Source organism: Danio rerio, chromosome 4, assembly GCF_052040795.2.
Source record: "Danio rerio strain M-AB ecotype USA chromosome 4, GRCz13ab, whole genome shotgun sequence".
NCBI lineage: Eukaryota > Metazoa > Chordata > Actinopteri > Cypriniformes > Danionidae > Danio > Danio rerio.
Window position 1 is genome coordinate 35,671,996 of NC_141024.2, and position 22,867 is coordinate 35,694,862.

At 36.9% G+C, this 22,867-nt stretch overlaps 2 protein-coding genes and 2 non-coding genes across 4 annotated transcripts in view; 2 read left to right on the forward strand and 2 right to left on the reverse strand.

Annotated features, from left to right (window-relative positions):
* The window catches only part of LOC147836787 (uncharacterized), a 150,092-nt gene that overhangs the window by 124,071 nt on the left and 3,154 nt on the right, over window positions 1-22,867 (reverse strand). The window lies entirely within an intron of this gene.
* On the reverse strand, window positions 823-11,292 carry LOC110439402 (uncharacterized). The gene is made up of 8 exons (XM_087248525.2): window positions 10,601-11,292; window positions 10,157-10,240; window positions 9,171-9,654; window positions 8,681-9,006; window positions 7,762-8,563; window positions 7,456-7,665; window positions 6,594-6,991; window positions 823-6,417 (listed from the first exon to the last, which is right to left on the reverse strand). The coding sequence occupies exons 4-8, from the start codon at window positions 8,696-8,698 to the stop codon at window positions 5,200-5,202; spliced, it is 2,646 nt and encodes an 881-aa protein (XP_087104651.1). The 5' UTR covers window positions 8,699-9,006; window positions 9,171-9,654; window positions 10,157-10,240; window positions 10,601-11,292; the 3' UTR covers window positions 823-5,199.
* Window positions 12,669-12,750, forward strand: trnal-uag (transfer RNA leucine (anticodon UAG)). Its single transcript has one exon. It is a non-coding gene; the product is annotated as a tRNA-Leu (tRNA).
* trnal-uag (transfer RNA leucine (anticodon UAG)) lies at window positions 13,174-13,256 on the forward strand. The gene has a single exon. It is a non-coding gene; the product is annotated as a tRNA-Leu (tRNA).

Consider the following 22,867-nt stretch of genomic DNA (forward strand, 5'->3'; position numbering starts at 1 on the left):
TCCTGGGATGCCGTTGATTTTTAAGGCAATGGGATTCGCAGGACTTTTCGTCAAATCCTCGCACAACGTTAATTCATGACATTTGACAGATCCACGCCGAACGTCAAGCGACAACGTGATAGGAATGGGAGCATCTTACCATCATTGCTTTAGACTCAGGAAATGTTCTTGGAACTTCACACTGCCAGGCCTCCAGAGGAGCTGTAGCTTTTTAGCCCCGGGGAAGCATGATCCACACGGAAGGGAATAAAAAATGCTGCCCAGTCATCTAAGCACTTCCAAGTGCAAAAAGGTAACACCTTGCCCCGTGTGAGGCTCGAACTCACGACCTTCAGATTATGAGACTGACGCAAAAACAGAATCAAACAAGGCAATTGAAGAACTATTATGGTTATAAACTGTATGAACTATAGACATACACATAAATAATAAACAGTTAAATAAAATGTTAACAAAATAAATTATTTTTATAAAATGTGAAATAAAATAGAAACCAACAAGTGAAATAGTATAAATTGAAGAACTATTATGGTAGTAAACTTTATACACTCTGTACACACACATATATATAAATAATACATTAAATAAAATGTTAACAAAATAAATACACTATTTAAATAAATTGCGCAATAAAATAGAAACCAACAACAAGTGAAATAGAATAAACTGTAGAACTATTATGGTTAATTACTATATAAATACACACACATATATAAATAATAAATAAGTTAAATAAAATGTTAACAAAATAAATGATTAAAAAGTAAAATGTGCAAAAAAACAACAAGTGAAATAGAATAAATTGAATTATTATGGTTATAAACTGTAAACACTATACACACACACACACACACACACACATAAATAATATAAAAGTTAAATAAAATGTCAGCAAAATAAATACACTATTTAAAGAAAATGTGAAATAAAAATATAAACTAACAGCAAGTGAAATTGAATGAACTGAAGAACTATTACACTATATACATACCAGAGGTGGGACCAAGTCATTGTTTGGCAAGTCACAAGTAAGTCTCAATTCATTGCCCTCAAGTCCCGAGTCAAGACAGGCAAGTCCCGAGTCAAGTCCCAAGTCAAAGGCAACAAGTCTCAAGTCAAGTCCAAAGTCCTATAGTTTGATTTTCGAGTCTTTTCGAGTCTTTTTAACAGAAAAATAAAATTTAAACAGATTATGTATGGCTGTAAGATCTGTATTTATTAAACAAACCTTTTTTTTTAATGAAAGAACATTGCTTAGATATATAAAGATACAAATGTAATTTTCTGAAAAAGTGCTAAACAGTGCTGCGTCTCGTCTACACAGCCTATTGCACAAGAACGAGTTCCACCAAAAAAAGAGTCCATTTTGCCTCACATCACACAGAAATTGCAGGTCTACTGCTGTCTAGTTCATTAAGTTTAGTTGTGCTATGTTATGTCTTCAGTGATCAACTTGTGATTAACTAAAACTACATAAACAACCTCAATGAGGCAGCAGTAGACCAACAACTCCTGTATGCTGCAAAGTAAAATTGAGTGAAATTGGTATTTTGTCAATTGAATCTCGTGTGTGCTAAAGAGATGGAGATGCAAATCTGTCTAGCAGCAATGTAAAATGGTAGCACATATTCTAAATGAAGTAGGCTACTTTATACAAACAATAACGTTGTTTTCTTCACATAACGTTGAAGAACTTTGCTCTCTACCTTGTGTGACGCTCGTGCACCGATTTCCTCTGTGGACAAAACTGCTTGCGAGCTCTCAAATATACGCTGCTCACGCGCAAATTTTCTCTTGCTCTCAAATATGCACTGCTCACGCACACATTTTCCTGCGTGCTCTCAGAAATTATATATAGAATTTGTGTCTTGTGTTACCTCTTCCTTTTGTGCTTTTTGATATGATTTATATTGAGGCACTATTTATTAACAATAACCAGAATACTAAAATAGACTTACATATTAATTTTTTTATCTAATAAACCATAACATTTTGGCTGTATGTTTTATGATGAGATATTTCCAGTTTTAAACACTTAAAGACACAGAGAATAGAGGTTGGATGTAAAGAATGCATTTTGTTTTACAAACATTTATTAAACATCCAAAAGGTTCACCATACTAATCAAATAAAAACATTTAAACAAAAATATAACTAACGCAAGCAGAAATGTAACTGTGATAAAAATAAGGAAAAACATGATTAGGTATTATAGCCTACTGTACTATTCACTCTTTAAATAAATCTCACTATCAATCCCATTTTATCATGGCAACTAAAATAAAGTGAACTAGTCTCTGCTGTCTTCCACATTATTGATGAGATTGTGGAGGACATTTTCCATGTCATCCTCTTCATTTTGAGGAAAAGCTGTTCCACAGGTTCCCTGAACACATCTATTGGCATGGACAGTGTTTTGAACAGTACTATAGTAAAGTACTTTAATTGTTCTGTTGGGGTGATATTATAGTTGCTATGGTAACACAAGTGTAATATAAACAAATGACCCAGTGCTGTAGTTTTTTTACAGTATTGGGTATATTATACTACAATTCACCACACTTTACTGTAGTAAAACTACACTCTGTATTTCATTTTATTACTTCACTATTCTCAATACTACAGTATGCTGAAGCATTCATTAACAACTTGTAAATAATACTAGGCTTAAACATAGGCAGTATACCTAACTCTCAAAAACACTAGTATTTATTATAGAATTTACCTTAACCACATAGTTTTTCGTGTATTGTTACTAAATAGTTTAGCAATATATAAACCATATCAACATTCTGGAATAATCAATTTATCAGGAGGATCTCTGGAGAGCAAAAGCAGGAAAATTATGAAGCGCCAGTGTGGACAAAACTCAAGCAAACGCCGAGAGACTGACTATGCGCGTGAGAGACCAGCAAATCAGATTGAAGTACCTGCCCACTGGTAAAAGTAATGTCAGAGCCAATCAGATTTTTCTTTCTTTTCATAAAGAACAGGGTTCGAATCCCACTTAGGCACTTGTAAACAATCATTTTAGAACATTTTGTCAAAAATCCCTACTGAAAAAACAGCTTAAACCAGCCTAGGCTGGTTGGCTGGTTTTAGAGGGGTTTTGGCCATTTCCAGGCTGGTTTCCAGCCATTTCCAGCCTGGTCTTAGCTGGTCAGGCTGGGAGATGACCAGCTAAAACCAGCTATGTCCAGCTTAAACCAGGCTGGTCAAGCTGGTTTTAGCTGGATTTTGCTGGTCAGTTTCCAGCCTGACCAGCTAAGACCAGGCTGGAAATGGCTGGAAACCAGCCTGGAAATGACCAAAACCCCTCTAAAACCAGCCTGGTCGACCAGCTAAAACCAGCTTACCAGCCTAGGCTGGTTGTAGCTGGATTTTTCTGCTGGGATATTGTTATGTTTAACCATTTATTAGAGCCACAAAGTGTCTAAAACTTGTTTTCATGTTTGAATAGCCAATAAATGTGCTAAATAAATTAAAATAGAAATACCCACAGTGAAACAGTTATATAAATTTAAATATTAGTTTAAATACATTCATAGTGGTTTTAAATATCTTTTAATATGTAAAGTAGAAAAGTTCACATTCAACAAACTGAATAAAACATATCTTCGTTTTTAGTTTATTTAAAAACAATTACAAATGGAGTAATTCAACTCACAATTACATGATCTCATTGAGTGATGGAATAATAAAGGTAAAACTTTAATTGAATGATCAGTCAAGTGTTTCCAAATGAAATCTGTTAAAATAAGAGTCCTACAAAACAGGAACAAAGACACTCATAAAACAAAATGTGATTGTTAATTGTATTTTTTATTAGATGGTTGGTTTTAAGTACTTTAAAAATAGTAGATAATCCTAAAATATAGAGTGGGAAATACAGAAAAACAAACAAACAGAAATTCAACATGCATTTATAATATATAAATATATGCATTACATTACATTCTCGCAATAAAAAATTTAATTAAAAACCATATAGAGGACTAAAATATTGCTAAGAGGCATAACATCAACAATAATAAAAATACCTTTAAGGTTTTAAATACTAAATAAAATTAATAGAATTAATCCAAAATATGAAAAAGGTAACACTTTACAATAAGGTTGTATTAATTAATTAAGTTTATGCATGTACTAATGTGAACAAACAATGCAGTGCAGTTCATTACAGTATTCATTATTTTATGCTTTAATTAATGGAAATAAAATTATTGGTTAATTCTTGTTAACTCACAGTGCATTAACATTAATGTTAACAAGCATAACTTTAAATTGTAATAATGCAATAGTAAATGTTAAACTATAATTAATAAAGGTTTAGAAGTATAGTTCATTATTAGTTCATGTTAGTACATAGATTAACTAAAGAAACCTTATTGCAAAATGTCACCAGAAAATAACAAAAAACTTTTTTTTTTACAGTTTTAAGAGCTTTAAAAATAAATTATATATCTAGTTATTATGGCATGTAATCAATGTTACTACTAATTAAATAGTTAGAAAATACTGTCAGAGGATGGGCAAAACACAAAGATAAAACATAATATGCGCATTGACACAAACGACCAAGTGCAAAAACATAAATTACAGCCATGTTCATTCATAATTATATGATATAAATCACGAGAGGGTAAATTTGGTTTAAAAAAACTGAAGTTCATTGACTTATACACAACAGTAAAACAATGCTTTTGCACAACAGTAACACATTGCGAGTAGTAAAGTCTCTTACCTTTGACAGATGTTGTAAATCCGCTGAATAAAACAAAAGGAGCAGATCGCGGATGTGTTTATTTCACTCTCCGAGTCAGAATGAAAATGGCATCTTCAAATTTCCCGCTGGTGCAAAAACACGGAAGTGCGCCACAAAGCGCTAGTGGTCGAAAGTATGCGTGCATGCTCTCTGTCACACACGCACACACACGCAGAGATAGAGCTTTCTGTGTGTCAACATACTTTTTATCTTTGGGCTTTTTATAGAAAGTAGCAAGTCTTTACAAGTCAATAGGCGCAAGTCCAAGTGAAAGTCTGAGTCATTTATGTTCAAGTCCAAGTCGAGTTGCAAGTCTTTTTATATTTTGTCAAGTCGAGTCTGAAGTCATCAAATTCATGACTCGAGTCTGACTCGAGTCCAAGTCACATGACTTGAGTCCACACCTCTGATACATACACAAACAAACAAACACATTATTTTGGATTGGTCCTTTTCATTTCCTCTAGCCACTCTTCTTTAGTTAAAGTTTCAGTCTGTGGGCAGTACACCCTGCCCCTGAGTTGGCTATGGCCTGTGGCATTTGTTTTGAACTGCCCACACTTTTTACAAGTGTTCGCTTGAACAGTTCTCCGGTACGGTCTTTTGGGAATGGCTCCAGATGTGGACGGTGATGCAGCAGGCTGTGAGCTGGTACTGGACATTGTTGGCTGAAGGGGTGGCTGTCTGAGTGGCATCCCCTGCACCATTGGGATACCCTGGGCCATCTGCACTCCTTGCATCATCGGGATACCCTGGGCCATAGGGATTCCCTGGACCATTGGCACAGCCTGGAACATTGGTACACCCTGAAACATCGGCATACCCTGGTACCCTGGTGTAGCTGGGATGTATATGTTGGGTACCATCTGCAGCGATGCTCCAGGTGCTGGTGGTGTAAATATGACCTGGGTCTGTACTGGTGCCTTGGGTCTAAGTGGGGGTCGTCCAACAGATGTCTGCCTCTGCCTTGCCTGACCTGCTGTGCTCTCTGGCAACACATACTGGTGCTGCTCTCCTGGTTGGTCTGGCTCTGTCCGAAGACTTTTGGCAACTGGGAGAGGTTCCTGGGCTTCTGGGAGGGGTTGAGGCAACTGAATACCCTGAACCAGCACAGACAGCTCCTGCTTCTTCTGTCTGTTATTAAACCACTGAATCAGGGTATTCTGGTTTACCTCAACCAGCTGCATGGATGTACCTCCCATTACCAAGCTGTTGCCCAGTACGAGTTGCCTAATCCTGCGGTAGTCTTGCAGGATCAGAGACCATCTTGAAAGGGTTCCCTTGCCTTTTCGCTTGGGACTAGGGTGGATGGTACAAAGCCTAATAAAGATGGTCTCCACAAGACGGCAACAGTCAGGCCACTGAGCAGGAGCACTGCTTGCACCCAGCACACATCTGGTAGTGCTCTCCACGCCAGGGGTGTGAGTGGGCTTCTTGGGTGTTTTAAATCGCCCACTCAGCAGTCGCTTCTGGTGTCGAGCTGCATACACCACCCGCTTCTTGTCTTGGTCATGCAGGCTTTGCCAAAGACCAATAATCTCGTTGGCCTCCTGGCTGGTGAGGCTAAGGCTTTTGTGGGTCCGGAGCTCAACCAGATATTCAGCCAGCCTGTCCACATGCTGGAAGGCCGGAATATTTTGGTAGTCAACAGCCTAATGAAAGCACAACAAAAAAAAAATAGCACATTAAATTGTTCAATGCATAATTCCATAATTGATTCTGTTATCATGTTGAAGCTGCACTACGGAAATAAACCTGATGCGTGTTTGACACTTTATTTTTTAAATTATTCTACATCATTGTAAAGACAGAAATTAGTGGGACTTACAGTCTCTTCATCACCATCATCATCGTCGTCATCATAATTATCTTCGTCATCATCTTCCGTAGCCTCTTCTGGCTCTAAGGGCACAGGTGAAATTGGTTCTTCAGGCTGCACAGGTGGGTCAGGGACCAGTGCAGGGCATGTGGAGACTGGCAAAGAAGCGACACTGCTGGTGACTGCAGTGGAGGAACCCGATCTCAATGTGGAGGAGGATGGTGACAGAGCAGCCTCCGGATCAACAATAGTGTGATCCTCACTGATGTCACAGAAGCCCTCATCTTCTTCTCGCTCATCCACATTGAGATCCTCAATGAGCTCAGCAGTCTGCTCACAGTCTGGGTTCATGTTCTGCAGTGCCTGACCAGTCTGCTGGAACAGATACTGCACTCCAATGAGCTCACCTGAAAAAAATAAATGAAACATAAATAAACAAATTTTAAGAGCCATGTTTGATTGGGTGTTGAAGTAGCAAGTAGTTTTAAAAGCTCAACGTCAAGGAAGAAACAAACAAAAACATACATTTTAATCAGAGATCCAAAACATAATAAATATTCTGGACAAAACATCTAATGAAATGCAATGGAAATACAACGAAGACAGAGAAATGTACAAATAAATTTCCCTCAAAGCTTGTAGCATTATGTTTGATAATGACATGTAATAATAATGTAATGATAACTTTGTATCTTGCTTTACTTTAGTAAATAGTCATGAAACAATACATTTGTTCTTACAAATATTTAAAGACAAGCAAAGATTTCACAGCACAAAGCTCATGAACATTGACCTACTGTATCAAACTGGATACAGTAGATGGAGAGAACACAGAAATTGCAGGTTTATTAACAATAGCAAAATCTCTTACCAGTGTAACGCGCAGGCGGACAAAAGTTGGGCACCACTTTTCTCCCAAACAGCTTTTCAAAGTTGCAGTTTACACAGTGAACAAGTTCTCCTGTGTAGCTGCGTAAAGCTGATGGTTCAGATGCCAAGGAAGCAGCCTCCCGGTCCTGGTTCCACCTGTTTAGTCCCTCCAGCAAATAAATCTGAAAGTTCAGACTATTTGCGCTGTACCCTGTAAATATTAAAAACAATGTTTAGGACTTAATTAAAAAACAAACACACAAAGACATTTAATGCGTTTTTACACAATGTTTGTGCAGAATCATACCTGGGATGAAACGATTGAGGTGTAAATGAAAGGACTCGAGAGACGTGGAGCCCCTGGCACATCTGTAGGTCCGTAGCAGAACACCTCCCTTGGTTATGCTCCCCGTTTCAGTATAGAGCACGACACCAGGGGGATCCTGAATGCATTTGATATGCTTTTTTTGGACACTCCAGATGTGCTCCATCCTTTCCTTGTCTAAAAGAGGAATGCCCAGCGAGTCATTGCCCTTGTTGCTCATGAGCTCAGTAAGAAACTGTTCAAGTAGAAGGATGGTAGTCTCCTCCCCACGGGTCCTCCTCCGGCAATGGAGAGCCAGCTCCTCCCTGGTGAGATGCTTGTTGACATCAGCATCTGTCAACGCAGGCCAACCTTGGGACATCAACAGTGCTCGCTTTGCTAGGCGTAGCAAAGAAACATCAGCCGCATCCCATTCAAAAATGCACGCAGAGATCCGTGACATGAAGATGGGATACAGTTGATGAGCATCAGTTGTACATCCCACGGCAATCCTGCGCATAAAGTGCCAGATGTCCAATTTCACAGTCAACTCCGGCCATCCTCTGAACCTGGCTTTGAGTTTGGTCTTACCCACATCAGCGCAGCACCCACAGTCCACATACAAAACAGCAGGTGGATCCACATCAGCCTGCTGGTATCTTCTGACCAGCCCATCCACCATCCTGTCCAGTCCTGCTCCTTCCTGGGCAGTGAGCACACTTATCAGCACCTGACCAAACTCATTGCCAACAGAGGTGAGCCAGAGTCCTGTTCCTCTTGCTGTCCCAGCCAGCTTTTTTGTGATCTAGATTAGACAAGAGAAGAACCATGGTGTATCGTCAGATCAAGCAGACTACACAAAGGGTTTTTACCAATGCTGGAATATAATAAAGAAATTATAAATTGATGAATATCCACTAACCTTTTTAGTTGAATCCATCTTCAAGATGGACCCATGGGTTGATGTTATCCTGGCATGGATTTCATTCAACCTTGTCAAGATGTCCTGGCTGTAGACAGTGAGGAGCCACTTGCAGCTTGGCACAACTGTAGGTGCTGGGGGCTCCTGGAAGGTGATCGGCAACACCCCAGGTCCACTGAGGAAATCCACACACAGTGGTGTAGCGGGCCAGACGCTGGAGCCACTCTTCACTGTGGTTTTCCTTCAGTTGTTTGATGACCCTTGTGGGGCTGTTGCCTAGTCCACGCTCACGCAGTAGGCGAATGACTCTTATATCACAGGCGTACCTTAGGAACAGAAGAATATTAATATAAATAAATATATATATATATATATATATATATATATATATATATATATATATATATATATATAATTTGTAAAGTATTTTTATATATCTGTGATGATAGGTTAACAACTGCACGAGGAATAAAGGTGTTCAATTACTCACTTCTGTGTGAGAATGACCCGAAACTCTGAGCGATGGCCAAGATCCAGCTGCTGCAAGACAGTCTGACTCCAGGACACATGCGAGGCTTTGCACTTGGTACAGATGAGGGTTTCTGTAACCATGTTGTACATCCTGTCAATGTCCAGAACCTGCCGTGCCCTTTTGTGCAGACCTCCACCTGTCAGCTGATGCTGTCCACATGCAGGATTAGGACTTTGACCCTCCACAGCTTGTATGGCATCCACAGCAAAAGTGAATGACAGAAAAATTTGTCTGGAGCTGGAGCCTGATTGTATGTAAGTGCAGGCTGTGGAGGGTAATACCAGAGCTGGAGGTTGTCTTGAAGCTCTGGCTTTCCTTTGGACCCCATTTTAAAAAGCCTGCTGGCAATCCACTTGTGGTCCTCTGGTGGCAAGGTTTCAGCCCAAAGGCGCGGAAGTGGAACAGCTGATGGAGCTTGCAACAATGACCCAGAAGGTGCAGTCTGTGAAGGAAAATAGATAAAACCTTTAGTCTGGTAATGTAAATGCACCTTACATATTTGAGTGAGTACCCTCACATGATATCATGATTATAATCTAAATACCTTTGATTTTAAGTGATTGTTTTTAAATACCTTATTATGTATTTCAATTCCAAAAATCATTAATAGAATTTCACCAATAAACATTTTCTTTAAAGAAGCAAAAGTATTTTCCAATACAGTTATTTCTCTTTTTCCTTTCTACTTCTTTTCCATCCATTTTCTTTTCTTTTACTACTGTGAACATAAAATATCAACAGCAGAAGGCGTCATTTTTGTGATTCTTTGCTTTATTTTTTCCTCTCTTTATTTTGTTAACATTTATACATATATCAAGCTTAGTTAATTAACATCAAGTCAATTTAATTGGCTGGTCTTAAAACCACTTTGTGTGAATTCAGCTGGGGCAGCAAATATGCAAACCAAATTACTTTTTTTGGACAGAAAATATGAAATTACTTACTGAGACAATGCCGGACGGCTCTGTGGAACTGGTCACTGCCGTAGTGGATGTGAGGACGGGGGCAGAAACTTGAAGGTCCTGTGTCTGTACAAACAAGCAGTATAACAAAGTGCATTTTGTAATTATATATCTATAAGTAACATTAACTAATCAGAATTTTTTGCAACCATTACTTTATTTGAACATTAATGTATAAAATACATTGGGAATGAATGATTGCTGCTAAACTGTAAAATTTTGTCACAGCGCTTCTATGCAGAACAAAAAGTTTAAAGAATGGTGCTTATTTTTAATATATATGTTTTTATGCACTAAAAGAATACTACAGAGATGTTTTATTGAGATTTAATGTGACTGTACTTAACAAAAATACGAATTTACGTATAAAAAAAATGCTTATACCTAATTCTCTAAGAAAGCTATGTGGATTATGACAATACTTACAGCCGTGCTTGGTGTAGAAGCACTACACACTGCTGAACTGGGCTGAACGTCAACCTGTGATGGTCTTCTAGCCACACTAAGATTTGGCTTTGCTGCAGCAATGTGGGATCTGGAAAATCTTGGTTTGGTGAACTCAAAAAGGGCAAGACAAAAAGCATTTAATTAAAAACACTGTGTTCACAATGGCGAAATGTACACTACTGTTCAAAGGTTTGCGATCTGCTCAATGTATTTTTTTAATGTTTTAAATATGTTTATCAAGGCTACATTTATTTGATCTAATATTTAGTAAAAACTGGAATAATGTGAAATAATAATATAGGCAAATTAAATAAATAAAGAATAATTTATTCAAACAATTCAAATCAAATAAAATCGATTTAATTTATGAGCAAATCAAACACAATAGAATTCTTGTTATATATGATTAATATTAAGCTTTTATATTTTAACAATAATAATTTTTTTGAACATTAGTGTATATCACATTAAATTTCAAGCAATTAGAAACTACCACCTAATTTAAACTAATTTACTCAATTTATTTTAAGCAGGTCTCTAGCAACACCTCAACTTTTTTATTGCTTTTTGTTCTTTTCTCTCCTATGTTTGAACTTTGAACTGAACTTTGAACACCTTGAACACTTGAAACACTGAAATTGTCATTTCTTTTGATTTTTAAAAAAATGTACCATTGACAATTGCGGTGAAATTTTTGATGCCACTGGTGGAGTAGATGGGGGCTGGGGCTGGGCCTCAAGTTTTCTCGTCTCCATCACCTCCTGAGCAGGTACAGTAGGGGCAGGTTGTTGCACCATTTGTGCAGGAGCAGCAGAAGCAGTATTCTGCTAAAAATAATCACAAAAATACATATAATCACAAAAAGGACAGCCATTCTAGTAAATAAAAATAAACACATATTGATTCAAAAATTTACCTTTTGAGTGTGAAAACCACATGTGCATTTCAGCACACCTCCAACCAAGGTCCTCTGCCCACGAGATTGCAATGGACATTTCTCAATCTGAAAAAATCATGAAAAATATAATAAATAATTTTACAAAATACAAAAAACTTTTATAACTAAACAAGAATTTTAACTCAATGACTCCCTTAATGAAGCACACAATAGCTCTGTAAATTAATTTATCACTGTTTTTAGGGTGTGCAATATTTATTTATTATGTAATTGTACAGTTTGTATCTCTAAAAACGAAAAGAAGAATAAGAGGAATGCTGTGTACTGTACACTCATAATTCATTCCCTCACCTGTTCAGATCTCTTTCATAAACGGTCAAACTTACTAAATTATTCGACGTAAATCTCAAAATACATGAAATTTAAAACACTTTAATATTTAAAAACAAGTATGACATATTTTACACAGATACTTTACTGAATGTACTGAAGCCTAACAAGTTAACGTAACTCTGTTAAGCAAATTTCAACAAACGTTATATCATGTAAACGAAATACACACCCTTTGATAAATCTCATGCCACTTTCTTTGTTGAGGAGCTGGCCTGTTGCCCTCATTTGATGGCCAAACTCCTGTGCTTGCAAACTTTTTCAGACGTGAAATCCAGTCAGCGTCTGACATAGCTTTATGAGATTTTTCAGACATTTTTGCTCCTATAAATAAAAGGTTTTGAATTAAAGTATTCAAATTTGAAATACAACACACTAAAACATTAACAGTTACCTTGTAATCAGGTGCAAGAATGACCTCTTCACTAGGAAGCTCGGCGTCCTCGCTGCTTCCGTAAAGTTGGGCAGAAAAGGGACCACTGCACGGAGGGATTTTAAGCGCTGGATTTAGGCTCCAGTCTCTTTGTGGGTGTGTGTTCGAATCCCACCACTGCCAGGCAGTCCTTTTAGGATGCTTGAGAATGACCTCTCTGCTTGAGCAAACAGACTTGCAAAGTGATACTGTACACATCAGCTCACATCCAAATGTAGACTCCTTGGCCAAAGTTTAAGGGCTTCACTAGGAAGCTCTGCGTCTTCTCTGCTGTTCTGCTTCCGTAAAATTGGGCAGAAAATGGACCACTGCATGGATACATCTAGGGTAGTGTGGCCGAGGGGTCTAAGGCATAGGATTTAGGCTCCAGTCTCTTCGGGGGCGTGGGTTCGAATCCCACTGCTGCCAGGTAATTCTGCATGCTTCCACTCACATCCAAACGTAGACTCCTTGGCCAAAGTTGAAGGGCTTCACTAGGAAGCTTGGCGTTCTCTCTGCTTCCGTAAAGTTGGGCAGAAAAGGGACCACTGCATGGAGTTATCTGGGATAGCGTAGTCAAGGGATCTTAAGCGCTGGATTTAGGCTCCAGTCTCTTTGTGGGTGTGGGTTCGAATCCCATCCGCTGCCAGGCAGTCCTTTTAGGATGCTTAAGAATGACCTCTCTGCTTGAGCAAACAGACTTGCAAAGTGATACTGTACGCTTCAGCTCACATCCAAATGTAGACTCCTTGGCCAAAGTTTAAGGGCTTCACTAGGAAGCTCTGCGTCTTCTCTGCTGTTCTGCTTCCGTAAAAATGGGCAGAAAAGGGACCACTGCATAGATACATCTAGGGTAGTGTGGCCGAGGGGGTCTAAGGCGCTGGATTTAGGCTCCAGTCTCTTCGGAGGCGTGGGTTCGAATCCCACCGCTGCCAGGCAGTCCTTTTAGGATACTTGAGAATGACCTCTCTGCTTGAGCAAACAGACTTGCAAAATGATACTGCATGCTTCTGCTCGTAGTGGTCTAAGGCGCTGGATTTAGGCTCCAGTCTCTTTGGGGGCGTGGGTTCGAATCCCACAGCTGCCAGATGTGGTTTTAAACGTGGACAAACTGTTTGAGTGTGTGTGTGAGTCTCAGTGAATGCTGGAAATGAGAGAGTACATTTAAGTTGGCAACTAGTCAGAATAATGTGTGCTTTGAAACTCACGGCAGACTTGTTGGTGTGACAGCAACACATCCCCAAGCTCGAATCTGCTCAGGAGCAAGTGTCTTTCCCACGATTAGATTGCAGCATCTTAACAAAGTCTGCACTGGAAGTCTTTCTCTGCCATTGCTCCTTGTAGCAAGAGCACCCTGTTTAAACAGGAACAGTAAAGATTCACAATTACAGTAGTAATACAGTGGGGAATAAACTAGAGTCAAGAGATGTGTTGATTATGTGAGTTAGTGTTGGTATGACTTTCTGACACAGAAGTGAAAATAGCCTCACCATTTACTTTCCATTGTGTGGTTTGATGAGTTTCTTGATGACCTTGATGAGTTTCTTGATTCTGTTGAGGACAAAATAAGATATTGTGATAAAAATGCTGGCTTACTTTGTGTTCCAGAAGACAGGAAATGTTTAAAACCACATGATGGAGAGTAAATGGTTAGCTCATTTTAATATTTAGGGTAAACATCCATTTCATGCTTGCCACTTAAAGCCTTTATACTAAAGTTCACTTTTTTGTTCTTTTTTGAAGACCTGATAGTGCTGAAAGAAGAGACACATCAATGGAATGAAATGGAAGAGAAACAACAAGAAATAACCACTGATGAAAAACCCACACTCACTAAAAAGACTTCATCACACGGAAAACCTCGGAAATCCAAGTCTAGGTGTGATTTCAGCTGTAAACAGAGTAGAAAGAGTTTTAGTCAAAAGCCAAACCTTGACCACACTAGGGAGAAACCTTACACCTGCAAACAGTATGAAAAAAGCTTCTATAATAAAGGAAACTTAAAAGTGCACATGAGAATTCACACTGGAGAGAGGCTCTACTCTTGCCGTCAGTGTGGAAAGAGTTGTAAGCAAAATGGCAACCTTGAAGTCCACATGAGAACTCACACTGGAGAGAGAAGCTTTATTTGTACACAGTGTGGGAAAGGTTTTTCTCAAAAACAAAACCTTACCATCCACATGAGGATTCACACTGGAGAGAAACCTTACACATGCACAGAGTGTGGTAAAAGGTTCCCACATAAAGGCTCACTCAAACACCACATGATAACTCACACCGGACAGAAGCCGTTTGCATGTGCTCAGTGTGGAAAGAGCTTCACAACCAAAGAATCATGAATCACACGAATGGTCACACTGGAACCACAGTGTTTACATGTGATCATTGTGGAAAGAGTCTTTCATGCAAAGACTCCATTAAGCAACACATGAAGATTCACTCAGGCGAGCGTTTTCGATGCAGTGAGTGTGGAAAGGTCTTCAAACATAAAAGAAGCCTCGTCAATCATATGAAGCTTCACAATGGAGAGAAAAAATGAGGCCTTGTCCAGCAGAGCTTAAGGCTTTCCCGGGATAGCATGGGATAGCATCTCGGGACAAGTGTGAACTCTTGAATACATCTCAAGTTACTGGAATGAAACCCTTTGAACCTGAAGATTTAAACTCAATAACTGAAGAGAGGTGAAGATGTGCCAGGTTGTGAGAGTTTCTACAGGGCTGCAATAAAGCAAAATAACTCTATATGTGTTTCAAGTTATTATGAACTGAAAACCAAATTTTTGCACATTGCACACTACAATCAAATGGTCTGCACTCAAAAGAGAATTAGAAAGATTAGGGAGGAGAAAATGTTTAAGGAGATGCAGAGAAAACTGTCCTACACCCTTAGATTGTGTTTTTGATCATTCGCATTGTTTGATTGTCACTCCCTTGAACAAACACAGATTGCCTCCAGTTTTTGGCTTTTGTCTGCAGTGTCACAAAACTTGGTGGTGAATAAAAATCCACCTAAACTCGGCTGGTGTGAACTTGCAATGACAGTGAGAGATGGATGCAGACTCCATAAAGCCCTGATCAGACTACATAATGCCATTTGCCATTTACAACAGATCAGATTTGTGTCAGATTATGAGATTTTGACTTGATCAAATCTTGATGTGTTGTGGGTAACAAATGAAGACTTTGGTTTCAAAACACTACACATTTATTTTGATGGACTGATTTTAGAAAAGAAACTAGTTTTCTTCATGAAGACAATTAAACTTTCTGTAAACAACTGGTTTCCTTTGAAGAAATGTTCATGTGAAAACTCCCACATTACTACAAATAAATCTGTGTATGGGAAACCCAGTATCTCTATTGTGAATGAGAATATGAGTGATTTGTTAGCTTACATGTTAATTCCAGTACTCAACAGAGACTTCTGAAGCACTTCAGCTATCTGTTCATTCAAATTACACACACATATATATATATATATATATATATATATATATATATATATATATATATATATATATATATATATATATATATATATATGTGTGTGTGTGTGTGTGTGTGTGTGTGTGTGTGACTACTATTACTAACAGCAATGTTAGGTGGGCAAAATAAAAACTGAAAAAATATATTTTTTTAAACTAGTATAGGTCTATTAATCTCATTGTCACCCTTTAAAAGGTTTAAAAACCAACATTTATAAATTTATCTATTTATGAATGAAGAATTTTTTGCAAAGCATAAACGGTTATTAACTACTTAATGCTGTGTACAATTTTCTTTAGTCACATTAAATTTAACTTGTTTATTGCAAAAAGGGTTTACATGGATATTGACATGAGACATGAGTATATGCAATTATAGAAAACATGCTCAGTGTTTTCAATATGACTTTCACAAAATTGACAAGATCTCCTTATTATCAACTTTTAATCTCAGGAATTCTTTTGATGGATACACATTATTAATCATTTAAACTGAAGTTCTTTAATTTTGGGGAGAATTGAATAAGAAATGTAACTTGTTGTCTTATTTTTCTAATTCCTGTGAATTAAAATCTTTAAAAAATAAATGAGGTCTGAGCTAATTAGGACGAAGCCTTTGGATAAGAATATTCCTTTAAAACTTATTATTACATTTTGGATCTCTAAAAAATAAAGATAGAAGAGAGAACATTACAGAATAGTGTGAAAGAAAACCTCTGATCAATACTGTGATGTTTTTAGGGATAATATTAATTATTGTTTTAAACTCTTTAGGGTGACAAGCAAAACCCTGTTTAAAGAATGGGTTGAATACTTTTAATATAGCAAAAAGATTGTCATTTCAAGTGGAAAAAAGTCACATGCGATTATAATCTATTTTAACAAATATCCATTTAATTTTGATGAGATGACGAGGAATCTGGACCAGCACCAAAGCCACTTCCTCCACCTGCTTCATCAATAGAATATCCACCTGTTACCTCAGATGCCACTGAACTTTTACTATAGTTCACACTATATTTGGACACAACCAGCACCAGCAGTACCACCAGCTCCACCGACAACATGTACAGAGATGCTGAAGCACTGGGAGCCACTGGACAATGTACCACATGTCCCCTTAAACTACTTAATACAGTGATCTTTTTTTTTTTTTTTTTTTTTTAGCTCTGCACAGTTGCCAGACATTCAGAATCGCTCCCCAGCAAACATCAGAAACAGGTGGGTTCAACAAAGGTTTCCACCCATGTAAAAAAAAAAAAAATGTTGTACAACAAATAGTTGTAAATACCATAATATACAGACCCAGTAAAAATGTTTGGAATATTTTATAATAAGCTTATTCTGCTCACTAAAACGTTATTGCATTTTAATGTTCTTTAAAATATAATTTATTCACGTTTAAGCCTGAATTGTACGCATGATTAGTCTTCACTGTCATGATGATGGAGGATCAGGAGTGCTAGTTAGAAAAACAAAGACTTAAATGATCAATTTAATTATTGAAGCATAAAAATGTCATAATTTTCTAGTCGGCTTAGTCTCTTTATTAATACGGGGTCGCCACAGTGGAATGAACCGCCAACTTATCCAGCAAGTTTTTACGCAGCGGATGCCCTTCCAGCTGCAACCCATCTCTGGGAAAAATCTACACACACTCATACGCTATGGACAATTTAGCCTTTACCAATTCACCTGTATCACATGTCTTTGGACTGTGGGGGAAACCGGAGCACCCGGAGGAAACCCACGCGAATGCAGGGAGAACATGCAAACTCCACAAAGAATCGCCAACTGAGCCAAGGCTCGAACCAGCGACCTTCTTGCTGTGAAGCGACAGCACAACCTACTGCGCCACTGCTTCACCCAGCATAAAAATGTACAGAAATAAATCACAATTTAAATGGACAAATAAATAGATATGTTTGAATTGTGTTTTTAAATGTCATTTAATTAAGCAATAAAATAATACTTTGCAAAAACATTTTAAATATATAAATAAATAGACACTTTTATTACTGTATTATTATTTAATCCATGTTTTAAAGGCTGATTAACCAAACAGTAAAATTTTTTATTAATAAATCACAAAACACATTTTAAACAGTTTTTTAAATAAGCATTTGGCAAATGCTTTTCTCCCTATTTGCTGTTTGGTTTTCTTTTTCTTTTGCCACATGCTTTTCTCAAATTAAAAATGAATCGAGTTAAAAAATGGCTCTGCTGTAATGAGCTATTGTATTCCTCTGTTAGGAAAAAAGACAGTTAACAGTTTTATCTAGATTAAATGACCTTGGTGATAAATATTTTCTTGGAGATATAGAACAAAATGAACTTCGTATTTTGCAATCAGAGTTGGATGATTATTATACAGAGAAAGCTAAAGGAGCTTTACAATCTAGAGTGAAATGGATAGAGGAGGGGGAGAACAATTCTTCATATTGTTTTTAAATTTAGTAAAGCATAGACAATCTTTAAAAACTATGAATAAACTTAGCATAAATAACAATGTAAGTGAAGAGAAAACTTTGATTGATGATCACATCTATTCATATTATTATATAAATCAAAATTTAATGAGAGTGATTGTGACTTTTTCTTTTCCTTTTTAAAAGATAAAGTTTCTATTATGACAGCTTCCGTGAAATGATGGAATCTGACATTGTTATCTCTGAACTTGATGTTGCTATTTCTAAAATATCCAATGGAAAATCCAGGCATACACGGAATTACAGTTGAGTTTTATAAACATATTTGGCCAGAGATTAAATTTTTAGTTTTTGAAGCACTTAAGGAAATTAAAGACAAAGCAGACTTCTATGAAGCAGAATTTAATCATTTTAGTTCCAAAGCCAAGCAAATACAAATTATTTTTAAACAATTGGAGACCCATAACTCTTTTGTCCAATGATTTTAAATTGCTCTCTCATGTATTTGCTAATAGACTCAAAAAAAAGGTATAGGCGAGATAATTAATGAAACACAATCAGCTTTCATTAAAGTGAAAAGTATTCAGACTGATAGTTGATATGCTCGATTATAGTTATTTAATTCCTCAGATAAGTTTATTTCTATTTCTAGACTTTTTCAAGGCAGTTGATACCCTTGACCATCCTTTGTTGTCTTTAGAAAGTCTTTAGAAACTTTTGGGTTTAGTCCGAGCTTTTGTAGGGTAATTTCCATGTTCTATACTGATATATTCAGTAGTAAATCCCTGAATTCAGGATCATCTCCTGGAGTTTACATCAAAAGAGGAATCCATCAAGAATGTCCCATCTCACCTTCACTGTTGTTGAATTTATGTCATTATATTTAAAAAATTCAGAGTACACTATAGGTATTGATATACTTGGTAGGACTTTTAGTTTAAGTCAGTTTGCAGATGACACTTTATTATTTCTTAAAAATAAGGAGGTTCTCCCTTTAGCTCTTGTCAAAATTTCTGTTTCCTAAAACTTCTAAATTGACCTTAAACCTAAGAAAATATTAATATTTTATAAATATTAACTATTCAGAATTGTACTTTAAGAGAGTTAGAGTGTATTCTAGTAAAAGAAGAAGTTGAATACTTGGGAGTTACCAACACCAAAAATTCTGTTCATAGAGAACGTTCAAATTTTAATATCAAAATGGAAGGGATGAAAAAATCCCTAAATCATTGGCTAGCTAGAGACCTTTTTATATAGGGTAAAATTCTTTTGACTGGGATTATCTAAAATTATATATTTAACTTATCCTTTATATACTCCTCTCAAAATAGTTAAATCTATAAATTCAATATTATTTAAATTTATTTGGAAAAATAAACACATTATTTACGTAAGAATCATATGATCAAAGAGTATGAATATGGAGGTTTAAAAGCAATCGATTTTAAATGTCTTCTTAGCACTTTTAGAGTTAAATGGTTGAAAGAGTGTTTAGCTAAGCCTTATTCAATATTGTATCATATCCCAAATAATTTGTTTAAAAAAATGGTGGCCTTGAATTTGTATTAAGATGTGATTATGATTGTTCAAAACTTCCTTTGAATCTGTCTAATTTTCATAAGCAAGCACTACTTTTTTGTAAAGTGATATTTACCCATAATTTTTCCCTCATAAATCCACTCTTTGGAATAAAAGGGCTGTTAATATTAACAGAAAATCACTGTTTAAAAGTGACTGGTACAATAAAGGCATTATATTTATTAATGATTTGTTAGACAAAAATTGACTGCTACTATCTTAAAACGGATTATTAAAAAAAAATATAGAGTTAAAATCACAGATAAAGGTTATACTGAAATTTGCGAGGCTATACCTATTGCTTTATTTAGGTTAATTCAAAGTAATTGTTTTGATCTCCCATTTATACTTATAACTTTTCTTCCATTTTTAAAAATATCAAATGTTGATATTTTCGATTGTAAATGTAACATCAAGCTTATTTACAAAGAATTTAAACGCTTATCATTGGTGATTTGAAGTGTGATCATCTAGGAGTTGTTAAACCCTTAGTAGAGGATAAAGCTTTTACCTTTTATCTTAAATATCCTGTAGCACCAAAGGTTAAGGAAACTCATTACAGAATTGTATTCAGGATATATCCTGTGAATTAGTTTATTCAAAAAAGATTTAACTTTGATGTTGACAAGTGTAGATCTGCTCCAGAAACACTCGATCACTTATTTTTTTCTTGTGAAATTACTTTTAAATTCTGGTTTAACATCCATCCTTGGCTTTCATTACAGATGATTTCAGTCCCCCCTATTGTTCTAGAAGATATTTTATTTTACAAAGCTGATTTACATTGTTCTTTCTCTGATGTTGTAAACTTTATTTTAATGGGTAAATATCAAAAGTGCTGACCCTCTTTTAGGTGTTTTCTTTCTGAGGTAGAGAAAGTGGCTCAAAGCTTCAAATACTTCAGAAATCAAAGTAAAATAACTGAAGCTCTCTGTACTTTATTTTTAAAACATTTATTGTCATAATGTTTTGTTTTTCTTTTGATGTAGATCTTTTGTTGCAGTTGTAACAAATTAAATTTTTTTAATGTATTTTAATGTTAAATATGCCTTGCGATGTCGATTGTTCCCTGTTTTGTGCTGTAAACGTTTTTGCAACAATAATTAAAAAAAACACTTAAACTTAGTGGATTAAACAAGTTTTTCAAAATTGTTTTAAAATGTTTGGATTAAAAGTTTTGATCAACTTCAAATTCTAAATGTCGATGTATATGAGAGACAGCAGCTATGTTGTGTAAAGTGGAAAACGAGGGAGAAATTGATCATGTCCTAACTGCAACAGTAAGTGGCCTGTTATATATTTACGAGGCAAACACACAGAGATGCCATCAAGCGTGCTTTACTTAGATATAAACAACGTCATCACAACAATACATCACATGGCTTAAATAGTTGTCAAGAACCAATCAATAGCGAGACCAACACCCAGATCATTACACACACACATTATCCCAATATACCACATCACCTTCCCTCTTAAGATAATCATCACATAAATCAAACATTACAAAATACAATTCAACATTACTATGTTTCCACTTAGTCTCTGAAACGTTGTGGTAACTTAATAGTTCGTTTAGATCGACGTGGCCCCACTGGGCTTGCAGGCCCCACTGGGCTTGCCGCCCCAGATACAGGAAGTCCAGATTCACATTCAACAGCTGGAGATTCCGTCAACCCTGAATTTTGGCTGCTTGAATCAGTCAACTCTTTTTCAGAACTTGGTTTCTCCAATGAGCTGTACGAACTCAACTGATCAGTTTCTGATGAAGAATGACGTGGCCTCAACTGATCACCATGCCGTCTATACATAGTGGTTGATGATGAATCACACACCTTATATGATACTGGTCCAGTCTGCTGCACCACCACTCCAGACAACCATTTTGGATCTCCTCCAGCTGTATTACGCAAGAAAACAGACTCATCAACAGCAAAGGACCTTTCCTGTGCCTTATGATCGTGTAAGTGATTTTGCAAATATTGCTTCTTGCGAACAACTTCATGAATATTTGGTTTCAGGAAATCCAACCTGGTACGGACATGTCTCCTCAAGAAAAGATCAGATGGTGATTGGCCAGTGGTACAATTAGGAGTGGTGCGATAGCGCAATAAAAATAAAGATATTTTATCTTCAATGCACATCTGCTCGTTTTTCAGTATTTTCATGCCCACCTTAAAGGTCTGGACATATCTCTCTGCCAACCCATTGGTGGCGGGATGTCTAGGTGCCCCAGTAGTATGCAAAATACCATTCCTTCTTACAAATGTCTGAAATTCATCTGAAGTAAAAGTAGTTGCATTGTCAGTCACAATCTGTTCTGGTAATCCATATGCTGAAAACAATCGCTTCAATCTGGTAATTGTAGCTTGAGATGTAATGTGTGACATTCGGAAAACTTCTAACCACTTTGAATAAGCATCCACTACAATCATAAACATATTGTTCAGGAAAGGGCCAGCAAAATCTATGTGCAGACGTTTCCAAGACTCACCCGGAAACTCCCATGGATGAAGAGGAACTTGACTGGGCACTCGTTGTTCTTGTTGACAAATTTCACACTCTTTGCAACATTTTTCCACATCCATATTAATTTTCGGCCACCACACATACTTGCGAGCCAAGGCTTTCATTTTAACAATGCCGGGGTGTCCTGCATGAAGTTCATACAACACTGATTTTCGAAGTTTGAAAGGTACAATCACCCTTGTTCCCCATAGCACACAACCCTGTTCCATCGATAACTCGTCTCTTTTAGTCTGAAACACCTCCAACTCTTCTGCCACTTCACTTGGCCAACCCTCCATTACATACTGGGCAACTTTAGACATATGTAGATCTCTTCTAGTTGCTCTAGCAATCTGTGATGCATTTATCGGGGCCTCATGTATATGATTAGATAGCAGGGTATTAATATGTGCTGACATGGCTTCTGTACCCACATCTGTAATTTCAGGCAATGGCACTCGTGACAATCCATCAGCATTTCCATGCATTTCTGCCTTGCGGTAACAAATGTGGTAATCATAGGCTGCTAAAATTATTGCCCACCTCT